The following is a 25,496-nucleotide window of genomic DNA, read 5'->3' as shown; positions in this document are numbered from 1 at the left end:
ATGTGGATATATTGAAGCAACATCTCAAGACATCAGTCAGGAAGTTAAAGCTTGGTCGCAAATGGATCTTCCAAATGGACAATGACCCCAAGCATACTTCCAAAGTTGTGGCAAAATGGCTTAAGGACAACAAAGTCAAGGTATTGGAGTGGCCATCACAAAGCCCTGACCTCAATCCTACAGAAAATTTGTGGGCAGAACTAAAAAAGCGTGTGCAAGCAAGGAGGCCTAAAAGTCCTGACTCAGTTACATCAACTCTGTCAGGAGGAATGGGCCAAAATTCACACAATTTATTGTGGGAAGCTTGTGGAAGGCTACCTGAAATGTTTGACCCAAGTTAAAGAATGTAAAGGCAATGCTATCAAATACTAATTTGAGTGTATGTACACTTCTGACCCACTGGGAATGTGATGAAATAAATAAAAGCTGAAATAATTCATTCTCTCAACTATTATTCTGACATTTCACATTCTTAAAAAGAAGTGGTGATCCTAACTGACCTAAAACAGGGAATTTTGGGATTAAATGTCAGGAATTGTGAAAAACTGAGTTTAAATGTATTTGGCTAAGGTGTGTGTAAACTTCTGACTTCAACTGTAATTTACAAGCGAAGCATTTGTGTTTAGTGAGTCCGCCAGATCAGAGGCAGAAGATGACCAAGGATGTTCTCTTGTGTGTGGATTGGATCAATTTCCTGTCCTGCTAAGCATTCAAAATCTAGCTTGCACTTCTGGGTGTCAGGGAATATGTATGGAGTACATTCTTTAGGAATGTAGTGAAGTAAAAGTAAAAGTGTCCAAAATATAAACAGTAAAGTCAAGTACAGATACCCCCCCCAAAAAAAAAAAATAAATAAATAAATAATGAAGTAGTACTTTTAAAGTATTATAACGACCCTGGGTTTGTAAACGCGGATAACGACTCTGCTGCTTGAGCATGCTTTTGGGGCACGGTCGATAGCGCGTTGGACTTCGGGCTAGGATTCGAGGCCTGCTCCCTCCCTGCCTGTTTCAATACAGTATTTTACTTAAGTAATTCACAACACAGTGCACTTGGGAATAAAATCATCACAAGAGTTTCAGTGTTCACAATGAAAGTTCTATCATGAATAAATATAAGCCCACGCACGGAAAGTTTAAAAGTTCCAAAGCGCAAGCTCAGTGGAAACATTCTATGGCGCGCGCCGCTGACCCCCACTGGAGATGCCGGGCGCTGATTGGACAAACCCGTGGATTATCTAGTGATGTATGTAAAAACCGCTATAAAAACAGCCCGTAACTAACACCGGTCAGTGAACGAACAAGATATCAACAGCCCAACTGTTCTCCACCGACAATTCAAGCCGACCTGCCCAACCTATCCCATCGACGAACATCACCATCTGACAAGATGCTCGCAAAATTCGGCCTGTGCGCGGTCTTCCTCGTCCTGGGAACTGCCGCCACCTTCGACACCGACCCGGAGGAAGCTTCTCCTCGCCGTGCACGCTTCTCATCCAACAGCCCCTGTGAGTAGCCTACATCTGGTTAGCCAACTGTGAAAAATATCCAAACGGCAGTTCTTATTCGAACAAGAGTTGGTTATGAAAGTTGCCTTTCTTCTAAAAATATGTACACTGCCATGGCTGGAGATATAGGCAAATTCCTTAATGTATGTTAGTTAATTCCATTACAGCCTCTGTCAAGAGGACTGGACCATTGCTAAAGTTTTATCTCTCTCTCTCTAGCGGATGTGGCTAGGTGTTTGAATGGCGCTCTAGCCGTGGGATGTGGGACGTTTGCCTGCCTGGAGAATTCTACCTGTGACACTGATGGCATGCACGATATCTGTCAACTGTTCTTTCACACCGCAGCTACCTTTAACACACAGGTAAGTCTACACACACACACACACACACACACACACACACACACACACACACACACACACACACACACACACACACACACACACACACACACACACACACTTTTTGACGACCCACTTCAGTGTCTCTAACCCTGTGTGTGTGTGTGTGTGCAGGGTAAGACATTTGTAAAGGAGAGTCTGAGATGTATTGCCAACGGCGTCACGTCTAAAGTCTTTCAGACCATCAGGCGCTGTGGCGTCTTCCAGAGAATGATTTCTGAGGTCAGTCCCTCTGCTTTATTAGAGATACACACCATGTCAGCCTTCATATCATCCTATCTGTGCCGAAATGATCTCTACATTTTTGTCATATCCAGAGCAATTAGAGTTAAGTTCCTTGCACATTGACAGAGATTTCACTTAGTTGGCTCTGGGATTCAACCCAGCAACCTTTCAGTTATTGGCCCAACACTCTTCACCACTTGGCCACTTGTCGTCCTTTACTGTGTGTCAACATGAAGTGCTAGTTTCTGAGTTTAACCTATTGTGTGTGTGTGTGTGTGTTTAGGTCCAGGAGGAGTGTTACAGTAGACTGGACATCTGTGGTGTGGCTCGCTCTAACCCTGAGGCCATTGGAGAGGTGGTGCAGGTCCCTGCACACTTCCCCAACAGGTGAGTGTGTGTGTGTCGCGGTGTATGTGTGTCTAACCTTTTACATTTTGAGTCATTTAGCAGATGCTCTTATCCAGAGTAACTTAAAAGTAGTGAGTGCATACATTTGTATATTTGTTCGCACTGTGTGTATGTCATAACACGGTGTGTGTGTGTTCCAGGTACTACAGCACTCTGCTCCAGTCCCTGCTAGCCTGTGATGAGGAGACAGTGGCTGTGGTCAGGACAGGGCTTGTTGCTAGGTTGGGGCCAGACATGGAAACTCTCTTCCAGCTGCTGCAGAACAAACACTGCCCCCAGGGTTCTAACCAGGGTCCTAACTCAGCCCCCGCTGGCTGGCGCTGGCCAATGGGGTCGCCTCCTTCCTTCAAGATCCAGCCCAGCATGAGAGGAAGAGACCCCACCCACCTATTCGCTAGGAAACGCTCTGTGGAGGCATTGGAGAGAGAGATGGAGTAGATTGGAGAAGAGGAGGCAGACATACACACCACTTATACCTTAAGCATACATTCACGTGTACACATACACACACACACACACCACAGCTACCTTAAACACAAAACACACTCATGATAGCTTTGCTCACACACACACTGACTCACATGCACACTGACACACACACATTTTCACACAATGCACACACACACATAGCTTTACCCTCAAATGATTAAGGCTAAATTATTCATGGACGTTTGGGGCTGTTGTAATGTAGTATTTGATTTGGGGAAGCATCTCGGTAAATGCTGTTGAAGGTATTTCTGTGGGGGTTGATACTTGATGAAGGGGAGATGAAACCTGTTACCTAGAGCTTGAATGTGGAGGATTATATCTGCTCAGAATAGACTCGACTAAACATGAGAGCTGTTGAAAAGTCTGAACATTTAATATTAACAAGTGTTAATATTAAAACATTTCAAATGCCACCTAAGAAAACGAACCATCACTGTAGTTCCATTGGATTTCAACGTGGCCATAACATCCTCGTTTTGACCAGTTATTAAAGACCGATGGGTATAATAATATTATTGATATTTATTTTCTTACAGAATGTTTATTAATGATGTTGTGTTGTAACTCGGTTTGTTTCCCCCGGTGAGTGGGGTTTGACATCCTGATATGACGTCACTGGCTGATGTGTTGCTCTATGAGGATGTCACCACCTCAGAGGGACAGTGTGATGTCACCATGCTGGTCGTGGGACTCACCACGTCCCTCTGTCTTCATCTGTGTTAATGTAAGATCCTGTAGTGTGTAAAGACATTATAGAGTGATCCTATGCTGTGTTCCTCAGATGTGGTTATGTGGTGTATGTTTTGAGATCCTGTGTGAGAATGTGTGCTAGTCTGGTACTATACACCGTGGGGCTTGGGGTCATTCTCTCTGCTATGAATAAATGCTGTGATCTTCATCATTTTGTCTGAGGTGATTTGTGTCGAGACTCACTGGTGATTAAACGATCACAGTTTCAAACATTGGTGATCTTTAATCATTTGCATTGGTGGTGTGAGGTTAAGGTATTTTCTAATTTTGCTGTCATTCCCATTTCAATCCAATGGGTGGCAATATAGTCCTGTGGTTGATGCCTGGTCAGGGGCAATGCTACGTTAGCTGATCCCTGGTCAGGGGCATCGCTTCGTTGGCTGATTCCTGGTCAGGGGCATCGCTACATTGGCTGATCCCTGGTCAGGGGCAGTGCTACGTTGACTGATTGCTGGTCAGGGGCATCGCTACGTTGGCTGATCCCTGGTCAGGGGCATCACTACGTTGGCTGATCCCTGGTCAGGGGCAGTGCTACGTTGACTGATTGCTGGTCAGGGGCATCGCTACGTTGGCTGATCTTTGGTCAGGGGCGTTGCTACGTTGGCTGATCCCTGGTCAGGGGCATCACTACGTTGGCTGATCCCTGGTTAGGGGCAGTGCTACCTTGGTACAGCCCAGTCGTTGGTACAGCAAGACTAGTTGTGGTATGTCTCTCCAGTCCCAGCCAAACTCCCCAGGCCTATGTCTTTACCAGACTTCTGTACATATAGCCAGCAGTCTAAATTACAGGCCTGTAAAACCTGTCTTCTCACCACTTTCTCAGTCAGTTTCTATGCTTTCACATACTCATCTGTTCAAGTACTTAGGGCCAGTTTTCCAAACAAATCTGTGTCCAGGAAACCAGTGTACAGCAGTGGTTCAAAATGTCCTGTTTATTGTGATCAAGTGTTGAGATAATACCACTGACAATATAACTAATGATAATGGGTCCTTTATCAATCAGTCTGATCAGTTATGATGGGGGGGGGGATGAGTCCCTAAGTGTTCAGTAATGACATAGAAAACATGATTTTTCTCTCTCTCTTCTACCTCTCTTTATTCTTTATCTCTTACTCCCAAGTGGTGCAGCGTTCTATGGCACTGCATCTTAGTGCAAGAGGTGTCACTGCAGTCTCTGGTTCAAATCCATGCTGAATCACATCCGGCTGTGATTGGGAGTCCCATAGGGTGGTGCACAATTGGCCCAGTGTCATCTGGGTTTGTTGGTGTAGGCCGTCATTGTAAATAAGAATTTGTTCTTAACCGACTTGCCTAGTTAAATACAATTCTCTCCTTTCAACATGTCAGGAATACATGTGGTAAAACATACCTCTCTCAACTGCCTCAGAAACAAATGGCTGTAGTAAAAAGTTGTTTCTAAAATGGTGGTTTGGATCACAGCAGATCCATTCCTTCTGGATTGTTATTGTGGTCGCAGCAGGGAATTCTGGAAGGCTTTAGATGGGTCACAGTGTAAAACAGTCTAGGAAGCACTGGTATGAGGTAGGCTACATGCTGCTGACCTGAGTACAACTGTAACTATTTTGTTCTGTGTCTGTCTCTCTCACACACGCACGTGTGTGTGTGTATTTATTGCCTTTTCAGTGTGTGTTACAGTGGTCATCAGCTGGGCAATACGAGGAGCCTTGAGAAAACACGTTTACACAAGCCTAGATTTACACAGTCACTCAGGTAGAGTTCATGGAAGCTTAACCCTTTCAGGGAAAGCAGGTATATCAACAAATCAAGACAGAGAATTGGAGGGATCCGGAGAATTTCTATGATCTGAAACTATAATAAGGACAAGATCTGTATGAAGTGGTTTTGTTATAACACATAGTCATGAGCTGTGGAATAGAATACAGGACACAGAACCATCTAAAATCTCACTGGAGAGAATGCAGCCAGAAGTGTAACATGTTTCCTCTCCAAGGGACAGACATGCTCTCTAGACTCTGGACCTAAGCCATGTGTATGTGGGTGTCTGTGCCAGGGAGGAAGCTGCTCTCTGCTGCTGTGATTGATAGAGCGACCGTACTGACCAATCCTCTCTTCCCACCATTAATCATACAGACACACATACACATCTGGTGGAGTGAATGCTTCCTCTGCAGTCAACAGCTGAACCTATCCTCGCTCTGTTTCTCTCCCATCACACAGTCTTTCACCTCTCCTTCATTCAGCCCTGAAGTCCTGGCTGATCAGTTCAGCATGTGCTCTCTTCTCTCTCCCTCTTTTCTTTCTCATTCAAAAACACACCATTGAAGTTTTGTAATGCCATTTTCTTTATTATAATACCTTTAATAAAGGCATTCTCTGTAAAGGCAGGTAGACTTCCATTGGAGATAAGTGAATTTGCCACGGTTTTAAAACCATGGCATTATCATTTACATTATCATTAACCTCAACATAACACTGTAGTGTCCATAGAGTCCAGACAAGAGAGTGATACTGAAGGCAAGCCCTGACTGACTAACACTGCTGCTATATTAGCTTATTAAAACACATAGAATCAGAGGAAAGAAGTGGCTATGATGCTAACACATTGCATCATATCCACACCTCTCTTAGATGTCATTTCAATGACAAGGATAAAAACAAGCTACCATGTACAAAATAAAAATACTGGAAATATGTATTCATATTAACAATTCGTAATATACTGTATTTACAAAAGAACAACATTTTTCCTTGGTATCAATTGCCTTTATATATCCTGTATGGTTTGCTCAGCAAAGCAGCAGCTTGTTTCATAATATGGCGATGAAGATCAATAATGTGTAGCAGCCCTCTCATCTTCCTCCTCCTCTAGCTCCTGGGAGAGTCTCCCTACATTAAAGGGATAGTTCACCCAAATAAAAAAATACATATTGGTTTCCTTGCCCTGTAAGCAGTCTATGACCCTGTAAGCAGTCTATGACCCTGTAAGCAGTCTATGACCCTGTAAGCAGTCTATGACCCTGTAAGCAGTCTATGATCCTGTAAGCAGTCTATGACCCTGTAAGCAGTCTATGGACAATGTTTGACAGCAATCCATGCATTGGTTTAGGTTCCCTTGCACTGTTTTAGCATTTGTGGCACATATTCAAGTCATGGAACCGATATTATACTTTTTTGCACATTATGTCCAAATTATCCAAAAGTATTTTAAATTGATTGTGAAGCTCAACAGTCACTTAGATGTTTTGTCCATGGGTGACAAATGCTAATATCAGTCCCATGACTTGAATGGGATATGTGTCACAAATACTAAAATGTTAGCATGTGAAAATAGTGCCACGGAAAATAAACCAAAGCATGGATTGCTCTCATACATTGTCTCATACCTTGCTTACAGTTTAAGAAAACCTCCAGGTAGCCTAGTGGTTAGAGCGTTGGGCCAGTAACCAGAAGGTTGCTAGATTGAATCCCCGAGCTGACAAGGTACAAATCTGTCGTTCTGCCCCTGAGCAAGGCAGTTGGTTCCTGTTCCCTGGCTGCCGTGGATGTCGATTAAGTCATCCCCCGCACCTCTCTGATTCAGAGGGGTTGGGTTAAATGCGGAAGACACATTTCAGTTGAAGGCATGCAGTTGGACAACTGCCTAGGTATCCCCCTTTCCCAATGTGTCATTTGGGTGAACTATCCCTTTAGTAGTTCAGTATAGTCCTGGGGAGGAAGAGAGAAGAGTCCATATTTGTGCAAACTCTATTTCATGTCTTATGACTCTGTTATAACCCTCCATGTGTCTGTCTTTTCCATTGTCTTTATCTGTGGCTAAAGAGGGAAGTGGATAGGTTAAGGTGTACAGGCGGGGCAGTGTTTTTAGATCAGCGTAGGCTGTGTCCGCGGGTGTACGTCAGGGTAGATGCTGTGGTGATCGTAGGCTAGGATGGAGGTTCAAGACGGGGTTCTGGAAGGTTTGTGGTGTGCGTAGGCCAGGGTGGAGGTATGAGAGGGGGTCCTAGAGGGGGTGTGCTGGGTGGAGGTCCAGGATGGGCTCAGGGGAGAGTACTCTGCTCCGTGAGTCGTCTCCCTGGAGAAGACAGAGTCAGAGGAGCTTCTGGTGTCTGGACTCAATGGAGAATACTGGACCACAGGGATGGACAGATTCAAATACTCCTAGAGAGAGTTGAGGGAGGGAGGGAGGACACATTCAGGGGAATAATTCAAATGATACGAAAATGACACTGTTTGTGTGTGTGCGCACGTGAATGTGTTTGTTTACCTGGTTGGTCATGAGTGAGAGTGTGCGGTCCAGATCCTCTACCAGCTGTTGGAAAGTTGGTCTGCGAGATGGAACAGCGTGCCAGCAGTCTCTCATAATGATATACCTGAGAGCACACACCACAGTGTTACAACAGAGCGTGTGTTTGTATTACTCTACTTGCGAGGACATTCTTACAGTATACTTGTTTTTTTGTGTGTGTGTGTACTCACAGCTCCTCTGTGCAGGCGGCTGGCCTGTCCATACGATGTCCCTCCTTCAGCAGTTTGAACAGCTCCTCTACAGGGACCCCTGGGTAGGGAGATCCTCCTAGAGTAAAGATCTCCCACAGCAACACCCCAAACGACCACCTACAACAGAATTCAATACAATCAACATCACTTTCTCAGGGACAGTTATTGCTGGGCTTGAAAGTAAACCTACAGGCACATAACAGAATGGATAGCACAACACCACAGAATGTATATTAGGAGTTAGGAGTGTGACTTACACGTCACTCTGGTGTGTGTAGATGCGGTCGAACAGAGCCTCTGGAGCCATCCACTTCACTGGCAGACGTCCCTGGGAGGAAAACAAGGGGTTAAACCACGTGTTAAACTCATTCCACAGAGGGCTAAATGTCTGCAGGTTTTCGCTCCACCCTTGTACTTGATTGATTAATTAAGCTGACTAATTAGTAAGAAACTCCCCTCACCTGGTTGTCTAATGCTTTTGTCTAGGTTTTAATTGAAAAACTCATTCCCTCCGTGGAATGAGTTTGCCACCCCTGGGTTAAAACATCTATATGTCCGTCTGTGTCTGAATTTCAGTCGTCTACTCGCTCCACTGTGATCATGTTACTTACATTGGTGGTCTTCTTGTAGTAGTCTATGTGGTGGATGTCTCTGGCCAAACCAAAGTCTGCTATCTTCATCACATTGTCCTCTGTCACCAACACGTTCCTGGCTGCTAGGTCTCTGTGGATACACTACAGAAAAAATGTGATTGATTAATTTATTGGTTGACTGATTTGCACTAATGTCCAGTAAAGGAGAGGTAGAGTAAGATAAAATAATAGATTCAGATGAAACACCAAAAGATTAAAAGAAGACAGAGAGAGAGACAGACAGACAGACAGACAATAACACTGGTCTCTTCTCTGACCTTCTGTAAGGCGAGGTATGCCATGCCCCTGGCCACCTGGTAGGCAGCAGACACCAGCTCCCTGACCTCTACGCTGTCCAGGGGGGCTTGGGTTGGCCCAGACCAGTACTCCAGATCCACAGGCCTCCGACAACGCAGGTACTCCCTCAGGTTGCCCTGAGATGCATACTCTACCACCACGTAGAGAGGGCCTGGAGAGAGAGGGAAGGGTTATAATAAACAATGTGGTGTTCCCCAAGGTTCAGAGCTTGGACCCCTGCTGCTATTTTCACCCCTTGGTACTGTGGCCATTGTACTCATCTGTGCAAATAAAATGCTATTTCACTCATGCGCACACACATACACACACAAGCACACATACACAAGCACACAAACACACACAGCACCAGTATTACCATCCTGTGTGCAGGCTCCCAGCAGGTTGATTATGTTTTTGTGTTTCCCGATCATCTTCATCATCTCCATTTCAGCGATCAGATCACTCAGGTCCTTCTCTGTGGCGTCCGCTACACAGGAAACAGGATGTGACATCAGATCAATATCAACCAATACAAACACTGTTTTTCAGTTTATTTTAAATTATCTCCTTAAATATTGGGAATATATTTCAGGAAGTAGTTTTATGTACCTTTGAGCATCTTGACGGCAACCTTGGTGAGACGAGAGGGGTTCTCTCTGTCCAGACCTGCAGCCTCTGCTAGCACAACCTGACCAAAACAACCTTCACCCAGTGGCTTCCCCAGAGACAGCCTAGAACACAGACATGCAAGGCTATGAATGTCCTGTGCATGGAGGTTATGAATCTCCTTGGTTACGTTATGAGTACCGTGTGCAGATGATGTAAGCAATATGTAGGGTTATGTATGCTGATATTATAGATTGGGTATTCTCTGTGCAGGGATATAAGCCCTCTAGTACCTGTCTCGTGACAGCTCCCAGAGTGGGTCTGCGGGCAGCTCATACACTGACACGCCAACCAGGGTGGGCGTGGCTCCACTGGAAAGGCGGTACGGCCTGACCAGACACACCGCCGACTGTAGAGAGGAGGAGGAGTCTACTGACACCTTGAGAAAGAGAAGGGGAGGTAGTGAGAGAGGATATACTGTAATAAGAGTTATCCCGCTGAACTAAAGTCTATGGATTAGCTCAGGAAAAAAAGTATTCACATCTCAGGCAAAGGTTACCCATCACACGATCATAGGGCACTAGTGTGTGTGTGTGTGTTACCTGTCTGTGTAGGGGAATGCTCTTGGCCAGTTTGTGAACGGCCAGCTGGCTGCTGAAGTCGCTCTTCTTCGGGGAGCAGCGTAGTCGGCAGGCGGTCACTACGGCGACCATGAACATGATGATGAAGAAACCGACGCAGTAGATGAAGATCTCCAGGTAGGCCTGAGATGGTACAGGGGAGGGGGGCAGATCTGGAGGAGAGGGAGTGAAGTGGGATAAATTCATAACATTTTTTACATTGTTTTTATTCTTCTTCCATTTTAAGTGCAAATATACAAAGCACATTGGGCTGCAAAGGTTTGTACACAAGTGTACCTTTGATCACACTGAGCCAGGCAGAGTGGTGAGAGAGTCCTATAGAGTTTCCTGCCAGACAGGTGTACTCTCCTTCATCCTCCACAGACACGTTCCTCAGAGTAAACACCTCCATCTCCCTGTCTGTGGTGTTAAACCCTGCAGTCTGAGAGAGAAAGAGAGCTTTTGTGACATAACCCTCGTCAATACAGTGTGCGTTAACCTTCAGAATGTGTACATATATATATGTGTGTGTGTGTGTGTGTACCTTCAGTACGCGTACGTAAGGCAGTCCATCTGGTCCCACTCTGCTGCCATTAATGGTGATGCGTTTGAGCCACTGGATGTGGGGCTGAGGGTCGCTGAACACTCGACAAACAAACTCCACGTCGCTACCAACCATGGCCGTACGATTAGCTGGCAGGCCTGCCTGGAGGATGGGCCTGTGAGGGGAACGTTCTAGAATACACAGTAAACATCAATGCAATGTGAGTGATACAAAAACACTAACATACACACTCCCACCACTCAAGGCACACATAACAAAAGTAAACACACACAATATATATACAGTACCAGTCAAAATTTTGGACACACCACCACTGCAGAATGCTGTGGTAGCCATGCTGGTTAAGTGTGCCTTGAATTCCAAAGAAATCACAGACAGTTTAACCAGCAAAGCACCACCTACACCATCACACCTCCTACTCCATGCTTCACGGTGGGAACTACACATGCGGAGATCACCAACTCTGCGTCTCACAAAGACATGGAGGTTGGAACCAAAAATCTCTCATTTGGACTCATCAAACCAAAAGATAGATTTCCACCGGTCTAACGTCCATTGCTCGTGTTTCTTGGCCCAAGCAAGTCTCTTCTTATTATTGGTGTCCTTTAGCAGTGGTTCTTTGCAGCAATTTGACCATGGCCTGACTCATGCAGTCTCCTCTGAACAGTTGATGTTGAGATGTGTCTGTTACTTGAACTCTATAATACGGACTTGGTCTTTACCAAACAGGGCTATCTTCTGTATACCAACCCTACCTTGTCACAACACAACTGATTGTCTCAAACGCATTAAGAAGGAAAGACATTTCACAAATTACCTTTTAAAAAGGCACACCTGTTAATTGAAATGCATTCCAGGTGACTACTTCATGAAGCTGGTTGAGAGAATGCAAAGAGTGTGCAAATCAAGGCAAGGGGTGGCTACTTTGAAGAAACACAAATATATTTTGATAGGTTTAACACTTATGGTTACTACAGGATTCCATGTGTGCTATTTCATAGTTTTGATGTCTTAACTATTATTCTACAATGTAGAAAATAGTAAAAATAAAGAAAAACCCTGGAATGACTAGGTGTGTCCAAACTTTTGACTGGTACTGTATTTATATGCACACACTGACCCACTACGTCCAGCTGGTAGGTGTGTGTGAGGCTGCCGTGCTTGTTCTCCACCAGACAGGTGTAGTTGCCTTTATCAGACGGAACCACTGACTCCATTATTATTGTCCACATGTGGTCCCGGAGCTGAAAGAGGGAGACAGCGAGAGAGGAAGAGCGTGAGAGAAAGAGGCAAAGGAGTGAAAACGTGAGAAGAGCCATGAAAAATACACATTTTGTGTTGTGTTCGTAATTTAATTTTGGCAAAGTAGAAATAACATGTGTTCTCCAAGGTTCAGTGCTTGGACCCCTGCTGTTGTCTTTTTACACGGTATCCCTTGGTACTGTAATATTAGTTTTTAAGGTATGCTATTTACTCTCTGACTTACAGGCTCAATGCATCCATTTTTATTTCAATATCAAATAAAGAAATATTGTGTAACGCACCTTACTGTGATTGTTTTTAAAGTTTTTTTATAGCAAGAGCCATTTCTGAAGCAAGAATTTTGCTAAGACTGTCTAGGATTGGTTTGAGTGGGGAGGGGAACACTGAAAACTAGCTGTTATTGGCAGAGAGGTTTGGAACAAACTACTTTATCACCTGGTGATGTCACCAGGCAGGACAAAACTCCATCCCACCAAAACAGGCTGAAATTTCAGGCAGTCTTTTCACAAAGTTCTTACACTAAAAGGGCATTCATATAATTTTCACAATATTATTCCAACCTCATAGTGTGGAAATACAGTTGAGGTCAGAAGTTTACATACACTTAGGATGGCATCATTAAAACTAGTTTTTCAACCAGTCCACAAATTTCGTGTTAACAAACTATAGTTTTGGCAAGTCGGTTAGGACATTACTTTGTGCATGACACAAGTAATTTTTCCAACAATTGTTCACAGACAGATTATTTCACTGTATCACATTTCCCGTGGGTCAGAAGTTTACATACACTAAGTTCACTGTACATTTAAACAGGTTGAGAAATTCCAGAAAATTATGTCATGGCTTTAGAGGCTTCTGATAGGCTAATTGACATCATTTGAGTCAATTGGAGGTGTACCTGGGGATGTATTTCAAGGCCTACCTTCAAACTCAGTGCCTCTTTGCTTGACATCATGGGAAAATCAAAAGAAATCAGCCAAGACCTCAGAAAAAAAATTGTAGACCTCCACAAGTCTGGTTCATCCTTGGGAGCAATTTCCAAACACCTGAAGGTACCACGTTCATCTGTACAAACAATAGTATGCAAGTATAAACACCATGGGATCACGCAATTGTACTTCAGTACGAAATCTGCAAATCAATCCCATAACAACAATAAAGAACCTTGTAAAGATGCTGGAGGAAACCGGTACAAAAGTATCTACATCCACAGTAAAATGAGTCCTATATCAACATAACGTGAAAGGCTGCTCAGCAAGGAAGAAGTCACTGCTCCAAAACTGCCATAAAAAAGCCAAACTATGGTTTGCAACTGCACATGGGGACAAAGATCGTACTTTTTGGAGAAATGTCCTCTGGTCTGATGAAACAAAAATAGAACTGTTTGGCCATAATGACCATCGTTATGTTAGGAGGAAAAAGGGGGAGGTTTGCAAGCTGAAGAACACCATCCCAACCATGAAGCACGGGGGTGGCAGCATCATGTCGTGGGGGTGCTTTGCTGCAGGAAGGACTGGTGCACTTCACAAAATAGATGGCATCCTGAGGATGGAAAATTATGTGGCTGTATTGAAGCAACATCTCAAGACATCAGTAAGAAAAACAAGTTAAAGCTTGGTCGCAAATGGGTCTTCCAAATGGACACTGACCCCAAGCATACTTCCAAAGTTGTGGCAAAATGGCTTAAGGACAACAAAGTCAAGGTATTGGAGTGGCCATCGCAAAGCCCCGACCTCAATCCCATAGAAAATTTGTGGGCAGAACTGAAAAAGCGTAGCAAGGAGGCCTACAAACCTGACTCAGTTACACCAGCTCTGTCAGGAGGAATGGGCCAAAATTCACTCAAATTATGGTCGGAAGCTTGTGGAAGGCTACCCGAAACGTTTTACCCAAATTAAACCATTTAAAAGCAATGCTACCTAAAACTAATTGAGTGTATGTAAACTTCTGAAGAAAGAAATAAAAGCTGAAATAATTAATTATCTCAACTATTATTCTGACTTTTCACATTATTAAAATAAAGTGGTGATCCTAACTGACCTAAGACAGGGAATTTTCTACTGGGATTAAATGTCAGGAATTGTGAAAAACTGAGTTTAAATGTATTTGGCTAAGGTGTCTGTAAACTTCTGACTTCAACTGTATATACACTGAGTGTATAACACATTAAGAACACCTTCCTAATATTGGGTTGCAATTGTTGTCTCATCTATATTGATTGAAGTGGATTTAACAAGTGACATCAATAAGCAATCATAGCTTTCACCTGGAATCACTTGGTCAGTCTTTGTCATGGAAAGAGGTGTCCGTAATGTTTTGTACACTCCGTGTATAAAACACAGGACAACCGCGTTTCTGGCTGTATGGGGGCTTTGACAGATGATACACAACTCAGACAACCCAGTATGAAGCAGAGAGCTGTATAAAAACACATACCTTGAAGCCTCCAATGCGCTGGTCTTTCCTGAACTCTTTCCCATTCCTGTACCACCGCAAAGTTGGTGTGGGATTACCAGTCGCCTGGCAACGAAATTTAACAGTCTTACTGGCAGGAACGGCATGGAGCCTCTTCTCCATCTTGTCTGGAGTCGCCCACTGAGGAGCCATCACTAGAGAGAGGGTATTTATATTTCACATTTTTGATTCAATATCAATCTTTCTTCAGTTGGTTTGGCTAGTAACTACTTTTTCAGACCAATAAAAGGGGAGAGAAAGGAAAGTGGCAGGGGAAAGAGGTCAGAAGAAGGAGCTTACATTGGAGCTTTTGATTGTTGGATAGTTTATTTTCCTCTGAAGAAGACTCATCATCATCATCTTCATCCTCAGAAGATGCCAGCATGTCAGCTATGGAGAGAGAAGAAAACTTAAACCAAAAATAGAAACCAGTGTGTGTGTGTTTAAACAGGAAGAGCTGAGGCAGGGTTACTCTGTGGGGGTCTGGGATGCTCCTGCTGAGTGAAAAGGGAAACGGCTTAAAGATTAACCTTTCACATTTTTACCCCTTTAAGCTGCCACACACACACACACACACACACACACACACACACACACACACACACACACACACACACACACACACACACACACACACACACTTCCCCTGTTGCTCCCTAACCCCCAGCTCAGAGATAAACAAACACACTAATAATCACCACCTTCATCCTGACAAATGATTGTGAACAAAGGGTGAGGAGGGATGTGAGGGTGAGTTGGGAGAGAGGAGGGAAAAGCAGCAGGTTTCAGATCTTTAATGGGTCCTGTTTGAATACGTTGAATGAGAAAAAGCCTACTTCCTTCTACCATTAGACACAGTCGGCTCAGGTTCCATTCCACAGCATTCACAGATCCGGCCACATCAGATCAGTGATTACTATAAGCAGGGATATTTACTGCCACACATCCCTTTTCACCTCTCATCAGGATTACTGATTACTATACAATATATTGGTAACTCAGGACATGTTCTGCCACAGATTCAATACCTCCCAACCTCTCAGCAGGACCTGACCAGAAAAGCAGATTTATCCTCTAATCTACAGATATTAGGTCCATAATCAGCATCACCACAGACTGACACAGACCATCCCTGAATTCAAGCTCCCAACCTCACTACATTATGTATGTAATCTACAGGGAGAGGTCTACAGAGACTGCATTATGGGAGGTCTTGAATACTGCCTGCTCATAGCAGGGGGAACATTCTCAGTGAGAGGTTGTCAAAAATAGACAGAGAGAGCGTGAAAGAGAAAGAGAGAGCGGGGAAGCGAGAGAGCGACAGAGAAAGGGGATAAAGACAAAAAGATAAAAAAATGACCAAAAAAAGAAAGGAATCCGCTAAAAGAGAGAAAAGCAGGGGGAGTTGGTTGAAGTCCAAAAACATAAACCTTTATTTGAATGAAGCAACGAGAAGGAGAGAAGGATATGGGAAATTGGGAGCAGACTTTGTTTATGGAAAAAGAGTTTGCGGCACAAAAGTTACATTTAGGTGTTTTTGACTAAGAGAGAAAAACAAGAATTTATGGGTTACAAAACAGCAGTATTACACACACACACACACACACTCTCAGCTGGATACCAGATGGCTGGAAGCGAAACACACACATAGACACGCATGCGCGTACAAACACACGCACACAACACAGGGTGTTAGGGTTGGTCAGGATGGTTGTGATTACAGTACTCGCCAATACAAATAAAACCATCTCATTTCAGACGGCATTCATCCTTTCCTACCAAAAACAGCATTTCTGTTCCACCTCCAACCAGCTGTGTGTGTGTGCTCATGTATGTATGCGTGCGTGTGTGGACAGGATATGTAACCATTGCACCATGAAAAATCACTGTAAACATCCTCAGCTTTAAACTAAATGGACAAACCTTGAAGAGCTTCTTTCTAGCTCAGTATAGAATCTCCCCACCCCATACACACATCCATAAATGTAAGTGTATGTTCTGTTTTCTCGAGCTCAGAATAGAGACCCACAACTAACGGAACAGTTCCAGATAGCAGAACAGAGTCAGTGCGATTGAACCACCATGGTAGCAGCCTGAACCCAGAACCCTCAGCCTGAACCCTAGAACCCTCAGCCTGAACCCAGAACCCCTAGCCTGAAAACAGAACCCTCAGCCTGAACCCAGAACCCTCAGCCTGAACCCAGAACACTCAGCCTGAACCAGAACCCCTAGCCTGAGCCCAGAACCCCCAGCCTGAACCCAGAACCCTCAGCCTGAACCTAGAACCCTCAGCCTGAACCTAGAACCCCTAGCCTGAACCCAGAACCCTCAGACTGAACCCAGAACCCTCAGCCAGGACCCTCAGCCTGAACCCAGAACCCTCAGCCTGAACCCAGAACCCTCAGCCTGAACCCAGAACCCTCAGCCTGATCCCAGACCCCAGAACCCTCAGCCTGAACCCAGATCCCTCAGCCTGAACCCAGAACCCTCAGCCTGAACCCAGAACCCTCAGCCTGAACCCAGAACCCCTAACCTGAACCCAGAACCCTCAGCCTGAACCCAGAACCCTCAGCCTGAACCCAGAACCCTCAGCCTGAACCCAGAACCCTCAGCCTGAACCCTCAGCCTGAACCCAGAACATTCAGCCTGAACCTAGAACCCCTAGCCTGAACCCAGAACATTCAGCCTGAACCTAGAACCCCTAGCCTGAACTCAGAACCCTCAGCCTGAACCTAGAACCCCTAGCCTGAAACCAGAACCCTCAGCCTGAACCCAGACCCCTCAGCCTGAACCCAGAACCCTCAGCATGAACCCAGAACCCTCAGCCTGAACCCAGAACCCATAACGCTCAGCCTGAACCTAGAAACCTCAGCCTGAGGGAATTAAAAGAGATTAAATAACAAAGAGGAAAAGAAGGCTCACAAGCGAGTATATACACACACACACACACACACACACACACACACACACACACACACACACACACACACACACACACACACAGCTAATGAGACGTAGCCCTGCCTGTCAACTACAACCGAGAGAGCACAAGCAAGAAAGAAAGAGAATTTAAGATCTTTATGTGGCCCATGTCTCTTACCTGTGTCGCTGACGTGGGCAGCAGCTGGTCTGGACTGGGTCAGGGGAGAGTAAATCAGTAGAACCAGCAGTGACCAAAGGAGCAACAGAGATGAGCGGGACAACAACATACTGGCACTGGTATAGGTTAACTGGTGCAGTACTGGAATGGTAGGGGCTACTGGTACAGGGCAGGCTGAAGAGGGCGCTTAAATGTATCAGCCTACAACCATCAACTCTTCAGGTGGGGAACTGTAAGACGAAAAAAGAGAGGGACATTCAATGAACATGTTAAAGACAAGACAAGGCATTTTATGAAAATAATTGGCAAGAAAAGGATGTGACACTGCTACCCTGTCTAGAGCCCGTCCGATATATCAGGTCACCAATACTATCAGCCGATAACCAATATTTAATAAATAGGATGAAAAAAGGGAATCTCATGCTTATATGAACACTTGTCATTATTGTCACATTGTCATTATTGGACAATTGCTCTTTTGGATGGCAATTTATGAGAACTTAGTGTGGAAAATGTATATCAGTATCGGTAAGTTTGTCCCCCCCAAAATCGGAATCGGATCCAAAAAACATATGGGTCAGGCTCTAACGGGTCAGCCCATGCTCGCAGGAGGACATTGGTAGAGACTGTGACACATGCTCTGGTGTCTCATTTCACAGATCTCAGATGAGAACTCCGCTTCCAACACTCCTCACACTACAACATCTTTCGACGCTTGTCCAATAAGCTCACCTGTCACATATTAATGCCCATCAAACGTTCCAAAACAAAGCTGTGTTTTATCACAGTTTTGTTATGCCTCCCCCTAAAGGCATCAGCATGCTTCGGTTTGGCTGGCGCCTAGCCGAGTGCTGAATGAGTGTGCTCGCATACTCCCTTAAAAGTCATTAAGCAGCAATAGTACTGTTTGTCCATCTTGAGATGCCGTAGCCAGTATACACTTCCTCAAAATAATCATACTTCATCAAAGGTAACTCAAGAATTCTGTCATTCATTTAGAAGTATTTCTCAATGAAAAAATTAGCATGAAAATTATTAATCTCTGGTTGAATGACAAACACTTGATTGAAGAATCCCTACTGTTAACCAATCACCGACAAAGGGGCGTAGACTTCGGCCACCGACTTCGGCTTTTCTCGAGAAAAATGTTTGTGTACAAGATCAGCCACAAAAACCTTACCCGAATAACAAAACGAACAAGAACGTCATGATTAATATATGCTCAAACTATTTGATGGGAAGCATGCGGAGATTGAGGACACCTTAACCCGCACCCCCAGCCCAAACACCATATGCCCCCCAGTCCGCCTGCCAGTGCCACAGTGTTAAAGTCTCATTGAGAAGATGGATCTGGTGTTTAGGTGTTATGAGATTGCTTCAGACCACAAACAAACACTGACGTAGAGAGACTAACACCCAGGAGAGCTGTAAACATATTCTATAATACATAATCTCCCTTCTCATTATATACTGTTGTAGAGTCAGAAACATGTTGAACAGCTTGACGGTACATTAACATTACTGAAACTTGGACACTACTGTAGCTGGCAGCTAGGCATGGTGTGGGCATTACTGAGGGTTTCTCTGTCCTTCAGAACTGGCAGCCAGTGTGCGTGTGGTTGTGCGTGTCAGGGTGATGACCCAGAGTGGGAGATATGTAACAGTAAAGAGTAGAGTGGCAGGTTTATGAAGATGTCATTAATGCCCTTGATTTACACCACACACAGAGAATTTACCCTCGTTGACACCGCCTGTAACTCAACCTCACACTAACGTAAAGAGTCTCTTAAATTGATGAGATTGTTTGCAGATTTATGAGTTTTATGGTGGAGAGTCTCCATTGTACTGCTGGCTGGCTGACAGCAGAGCCCAGCACAGAAACAGCTAGGCAGACAGTCTTCTTATTACATACTGTAGGTGAGAGAGAGAATGAGGGAGAGTAAGAGAGAGACAGCGTATGTAGGCTTTTGCTCCAGCTCTACCCCCCCCCCCCAAAAAAAAATCACCACATAGTCACCAGACACAATTAGAACAGAAATAAGACCACTTTCTCCCGACCCTAGCCTTGCTGTGTGGCTTCTTTAACTTCTAAAAGGAACTTCAGAGAGAGGAAACAGCAGATAACAGTAACTTTGACATCCATTTCAGCAATTTAACAGACGGTCTTATACAAAGAGTTGCTTTGAACCAGAGCAGGGTAGAAAACCCCTACAAATGATGATCATTGCAAGTAAAACCTTCCAAAATAGCTTCAAGTCCAGTGCTAGTTGTTTTCTGAGCTGTTATTCTGCAGATGCTGTTGGTTTAAACTAGAAGCCACCGGGTCAGCTTGCTGGTTCTGTGTATAGCTTAGAATGACTCAGGGAGGTTGATATGATAAAAAACTGATGGTAACTACACACACACACACACACACACACACACACACACACACACACAGAGGGTGGCATATAGTCGCTAGGCCAAGAATAGAGCATCACACCAGCTCTCTATTGAGGAGAGGGCTTCAACATACCAGAAACATCTCCCTACTCCATCTTTCTCCCATGCCTTCCTCCCCATACACCCCCCCTCTAATCCCTTCAGTCAGACAACTTCTAGTTCTCTTAAAATTACCCCCCCCCCTAATCCCTTCAATCAGCAATTTCTAGTTCTTCTAAGATTATCCCCCCTCCAAACCCTTCAATCAGACAACTTCTAGTTCTTTTAAGATTACCCCCCATCTAATCCCTTCAGTCAAACAACTTCTAGTTCTTTTAAGATTACCCCCCCCCCTCCATCTAATCCCTTCAGTCAGACAACTTCTAGTTCTTTTAAGATTACCCCCCTCCATCTAATCCCTTCAGTCAGACAACATCTAGTTCTTTAAAGATCCCCCCCCCTCCATCTAATCCCTTCAATCAGACAACTTCTAGTTCTTTTAAGATTACCCCCCCCTCCATCTAATCCCTTCAATCAGACAACTTCTAGTTCTTTTAAGATTACCCCCCTCCATCTAATCCCTTCAATCAGACAACTTCTAGTTCTTTTAAGATTACCCCCCCACTCCATCTAATCCCTTCAATCAGACAACTTCTAGTTCTTTTAAGATTACCCCCCTCCATCTAATCCCTTCAATCAGACAACTTCTAGTTCTTTTAAGATTACCCCCCCCTCCATCTAATCCCTTCAATCAGACAACTTCTAGTTCTTTTAAGATTACCCCCCCCCCCCTCCATCTAATCCCTTCAGTCAGACAACTTCTAGTTCTTTTAAGATTACCCCCCCCTCCATCTAATCCCTTCAATCAGACAACTTCTAGTTCTTTTAAGATTACCCCCCCTCCATCTAATCCCTTCAATCAGACAACTTCTAGTTCTTTTAAGATTACCCCCCCCCCTCCATCTAATCCCTTCAATCAGACAACTTCTAGTTCTTTTAAGATTACCCCCCTCCATCTAATCCCTTCAGTCAGACAACTTCTAGTTCTTTTAAGATTACCCCCCCTCCATCTAATCCCTTCAGTCAGACAACTTCTAGTTCTTTAAAGATACCCCCCCTCCATCTAATCCCTTCAGTCAGACAACTTCTAGTTCTTTAAAGATACCCCCCCCTCCATCTAATCCCTTCAGTCAGACAACTTCTAGTTCTTTAAAGATCCCCCCCCTCCATCTAATCCTTTCAATCAGACAACTTCTAGTTCGCCTAAAATTATCTCCCCTTTAATCCCTTCAGTCAAACAACTTCTAGTTCTTCTAAAATTATATTTTTAATTCCCCCTTCCTCTCTTTCTGGCAGATGTGACCTCTCCGGGTATTCCATTCCAAAAGCCTTTACCTACACACCACATTCTGCCTCAGCCCTGGCCTGGTCCACCCGTCATAGTAACGCTGTCATAGTAACACACCATTTTCCTGGAAACTGGAAAACAGCTCATGGTGTGTACCTATAATAATAATAATAATACCTGTGTACCTGTGTGTCAAGGGGAACCATGGCTGAGATATGCTACCATGAAGCATCCATGAAGACATTGATTGTGCACCTATACAACCCAGCTGTCGTACTGTTACTTACAGAGGCTGAATGTCTGGAGACAGAGGACAGGTGGAGAGTAGAACAGAAAGCACACAGGTCTGCTGTAGGACTTTAATCCTCCTAACTCACTCACACTCCTGGTCAGTGACCCTTGAGTCTTCTATAGGCCTGGATAACAGCTCAGTGCCTTACCATACACCTCCCCACTCATCTCTTTATCACTCTCTCAGTCTCTATCGGTTCTATTATCTCTCTCTACTCATCTGTTTCTCCTCCCATAATGTGGTATCTGATACAGATTAGCAGCCATCACACATTCTCTCCATTCCCAAATGGCAGAGTGAGTCAGTTCTCACACTCACATTCAGTATCTCTCTCTCACTGTTACCCTGGCGAGTAAGATTTAGATTTCCAATGTATTCATTACACAAATACACTTGAAACTGAACTCTCACACCACACCATTATTGTCATCATTGTGTGTATGTGCTGACATAAACATCCAAAATGGTATTCTGATCATAATGAGCCATTTCTGGACAGATAAAAAAAAAACATAGGAGAATCTGGATGTAAAAATTTTTTTTTAGTTGAGCACCAGGTTTAATCTCGGTCTAGGAAACCAGCCCAATAACTTCAATGTCATGCATGGCCCACGGATCATGTGGCAACAGTACTACTGTTATTCCCATTCTACTAAGGAGTAGGTGACAGTTCGGTAGCCTAGTGGTTAGTTTTGGACTAGTAACGGAAAGGTTGCAAGGTCGAATCCCCAGCTGACAAGGTAAAAGAAGTGTCTTGTGTCTTTCTGCCCCTGAACAAGGCAGTTGACCCACTGTTCCTAGTCCTTCATTGGAAATATGATTTTGTTCATAACTTACCTGCCTAGTTAAATAAAGGTAAAAATAAAAAAATAAACAGTTGGTTCTGCGCGTGACTCACCGGTCAGGCAGTAGCGCTGTGATGAGTCAACGAACAGCAGATATGGCGCGTGCTGCTGAATGAACAGCCGGATCTCATCAGAGTTGGAATGTCACACGCACAAGCCTCATTTACCGTAAACAGATTAAACTGATACATGTACACCCACGGCGGTCGGTGTGCCCAGTCTGCCCATTGCGGTGGCATGTGACTCGACTGACTGCTTTACGGTGTGTTCCTCAGTCAGAGAGATACATGGGTCAAATCTTCCTAGCTGGACTGTGGTTTGTAATTATGTGGTCATCTTTGTGTATATATTATACATGATTAATGAAGCCTACATAAGAAGGCATTATAAAGATTGGAATTTATGAAATGGTTACAAATAGTTATAGTTTACGACGGCATCTACATCAGGATGATTTTCTTTTTTACTTTGTTAGGACTAACACTGGCAGGGCCCCCTAAATTGCATAACATTATTATAGCCTATGTAGGATAATTCCAATATGATCATGAATGGTCAGATCGATCTATACCTACTTTATTTAAAAGTATAATTGTTTTCTCAAATGTTTACGGATCACGTAGGCCAAAGCAAGCTGCAACATTGTATCCTTGACAGTGTGGACATCTAGGCTATTGGTTGCATTGAAGGTAGTGTCTCACCTGAATTTCTGATCCTTGTGCAGCTCCCCTCGAGAAGGTAGGTTAGACGTCTAAAAGAAAGTAATTAAATGTCCGATTCGATCGATGTCTTTTAAACCTTAAAGTAACAACTCTCGTAAACAATGCGGTGTTTTTCCAGAGTTCAAACGCAGTGGCGCGGTGAAGCTTCGAGTAACCTTAATGGCCATTGATTTCGGAGTAGCAATGGAGCGGTCTCTCTCTATCTTCCGAGAGAAGAGGTATAAAAACACGTTCAGCACTAATACCTCACACGTAGCCTAAAGTTTGACCGGTTTCAGTAAAGATGTCTCTAACAACAGCAAATGTCAAGGCATTTGACTTTACTCAATACGTTCCTATTCTTGGAGAAAACATGTGGAAACTCCGACCATCTTCTGTATTGTCTTGCAACTGTCGGGAAAAACATTTGCAGAATACTGCAACCCGCATAGATCTATTTGCGAGGCGAATTGTCTGGCAACATTATAACGTTAGGTCATTGAATGTATTTCCGAGCGGCGAATTCCAGCTCTCTTACCTCCCCCAACCACTTCTCACCGTGTGTTGAGAGATTCTGAAGGAGACCTCCTCCTTTCCTCCTCCTTTCCTCCCCCTTCTCACTCCCCTCTCCCTCTCACTTGCAGGAACTCAAAATGATTTAGCCTACACTGTAGACTTGTAGGTCTGTCACAAATAAATAAAAAAGTTGGCTACTGGCTTGACTGATCTTAACACAGCATATTTTGGAAATAGACAGCCTGTTTATTTGTGTTTTGGCAACATTCTCGCAAGACAAATACTAGGCTACTCAGCATTTGTGTCTACTGCCCTTTTAACTAAAATTCTGACAGAGGGAAATGGCTTTCATATCTTGGAGAGCCCTGCTGTGTGTGTGTGTGTGTGTGTGTGTGTGTGTGTGTGTGTGTGTGTGTGTGTGTGTGTGTGTGTGTGTGTGTGTGTGTGTGTGTGTGTGTGTGTGTGTGTGTGTGTGTGTGTGGCTAACTGGTTGGGCAGTGGTGTAACTGGGCCTGGTCTGAGTAAACAGTTAAAAGTCAGAGGAAGGTGATGCAGAGAGAGAAACACACAAAAACACTTGTATGTTCTGTCTGCGTCCATTGACTGATGCTGTGTGAAATGTGTCTGCATGTCCAGGAAACCTTGGCATGGGATACAGGGGGCTGGCTAGACTACAGTAGGAATGGCTGTTTTATAAGAAGCAGTAATGCTATTGGCTGTGATGGATGAACTGGGAATGGTGTTACAAGCTGTACTTCCTGGTATAGTCAATAATGGCCAACGGTCAACTACTTTCCCAGCATGCATTAGGGATCCCAAATTGGAAAATAACCCAATAACATTTATTTATTGGGTACCTCATATATCTGGCTGTCTATCAGTCTGTTCGATGGTGTGCAAACTCCACTGCCGACAGGTTAGCTAAATGCTGCATTACAGCCTCAAAAGGAATATGGGCTGTATAAAAATGCTTCATATAAGGCACAAAAAATGTCAACAAGTGCAGTCAGTGCAGTCAAAAACGTGATTTGCCTCTGTTTAAAAAAAATATATTTAGTACTGTGAAAATGAGGATAGTGCCCTCTTAGTGTAAGAGCTATTTGAAAAGACCGCCAGAAATGTCAGACTGTTTTGGTGGGAGTTTTGGCCTGCCTGGGGACATCACCAGGCAGTAAATTACCTTCTGATCCCATATGTAACATTTTGGGCGACCCAACCAAATTCATATAGAAATGTGAGTTATAGATCTGTCGTTCTCATTAGAAAGCAAGTGTTAGAAGTGGTAGATCTGATCTATGTGCACTATTTCTATGCTTCCCATTCTTAAGTTTAATTTTGGCTTCTTTTCATTTCAGTTTTGTACACCAGCATAAACAGCTGAAAATACAATATTTTTGGTTATTGAAAATATATTTCACAGTGGTTTAGATAGTACAATGATTCTCTACACTACACATTGCTAGTTTTAACACATAAACTGAAATTCTGCGAACTATTAGACTTTTAGCAACCAGGAAGTGGCAAAGTGATTTCTGCATATTGCACCTTTAATAGAAAAATAAGAAAGAGAGTTCCAA

The 25,496-nt window shown here is 44.0% G+C and overlaps 2 protein-coding genes across 3 annotated transcripts; one reads left to right on the top strand and one right to left on the bottom strand.

Moving 5' to 3' along the window:
• Positions 1-670: 670 nt before the first annotated feature.
• Positions 671-3,990, top strand: LOC124047916 (stanniocalcin). The gene is made up of 5 exons (XM_046368261.1): positions 671-1,507; positions 1,727-1,869; positions 2,023-2,130; positions 2,417-2,520; positions 2,682-3,990. Exons 1-5 carry the CDS (start codon positions 1,390-1,392, stop codon positions 2,977-2,979), a joined length of 771 nt encoding a protein of 256 aa, XP_046224217.1. The 5' UTR covers positions 671-1,389; the 3' UTR covers positions 2,980-3,990.
• A 3,374-nt stretch (positions 3,991-7,364) lies between these two features.
• LOC124049109 (fibroblast growth factor receptor 1-A-like) lies at positions 7,365-23,991 on the bottom strand. Of its 2 annotated transcripts, none has more exons than XM_046370460.1 (17): positions 23,404-23,991; positions 17,797-18,026; positions 14,997-15,086; positions 14,679-14,851; positions 12,100-12,223; positions 10,959-11,149; positions 10,712-10,856; positions 10,397-10,587; positions 10,088-10,233; positions 9,798-9,919; positions 9,565-9,675; positions 9,170-9,360; positions 8,871-8,993; positions 8,517-8,587; positions 8,239-8,376; positions 8,027-8,132; positions 7,365-7,920 (listed from the first exon to the last, which is right to left on the bottom strand). In XM_046370460.1, exons 2-17 carry the CDS (start codon positions 17,903-17,905, stop codon positions 7,699-7,701), a joined length of 2,253 nt encoding a protein of 750 aa, XP_046226416.1. In that variant the 5' UTR covers positions 17,906-18,026; positions 23,404-23,991; the 3' UTR covers positions 7,365-7,698. The 2 variants fall into 2 exon arrangements, with proteins under 2 accessions (XP_046226416.1, XP_046226417.1); XM_046370461.1 differs by having other exon boundaries at positions 23,942-23,985.
• Between the last annotated feature and the right edge of the window lie 1,505 nt (positions 23,992-25,496).

The sequence above is a fragment of the Oncorhynchus gorbuscha genome, linkage group LG11, assembly GCF_021184085.1.
Source record: "Oncorhynchus gorbuscha isolate QuinsamMale2020 ecotype Even-year linkage group LG11, OgorEven_v1.0, whole genome shotgun sequence".
NCBI classification, from domain to species: Eukaryota; Metazoa; Chordata; class Actinopteri; order Salmoniformes; family Salmonidae; genus Oncorhynchus; species Oncorhynchus gorbuscha.
Note: the sequence above shows the minus strand (reverse complement) of the source record. Positions and strands in the feature narration are given on the sequence as shown.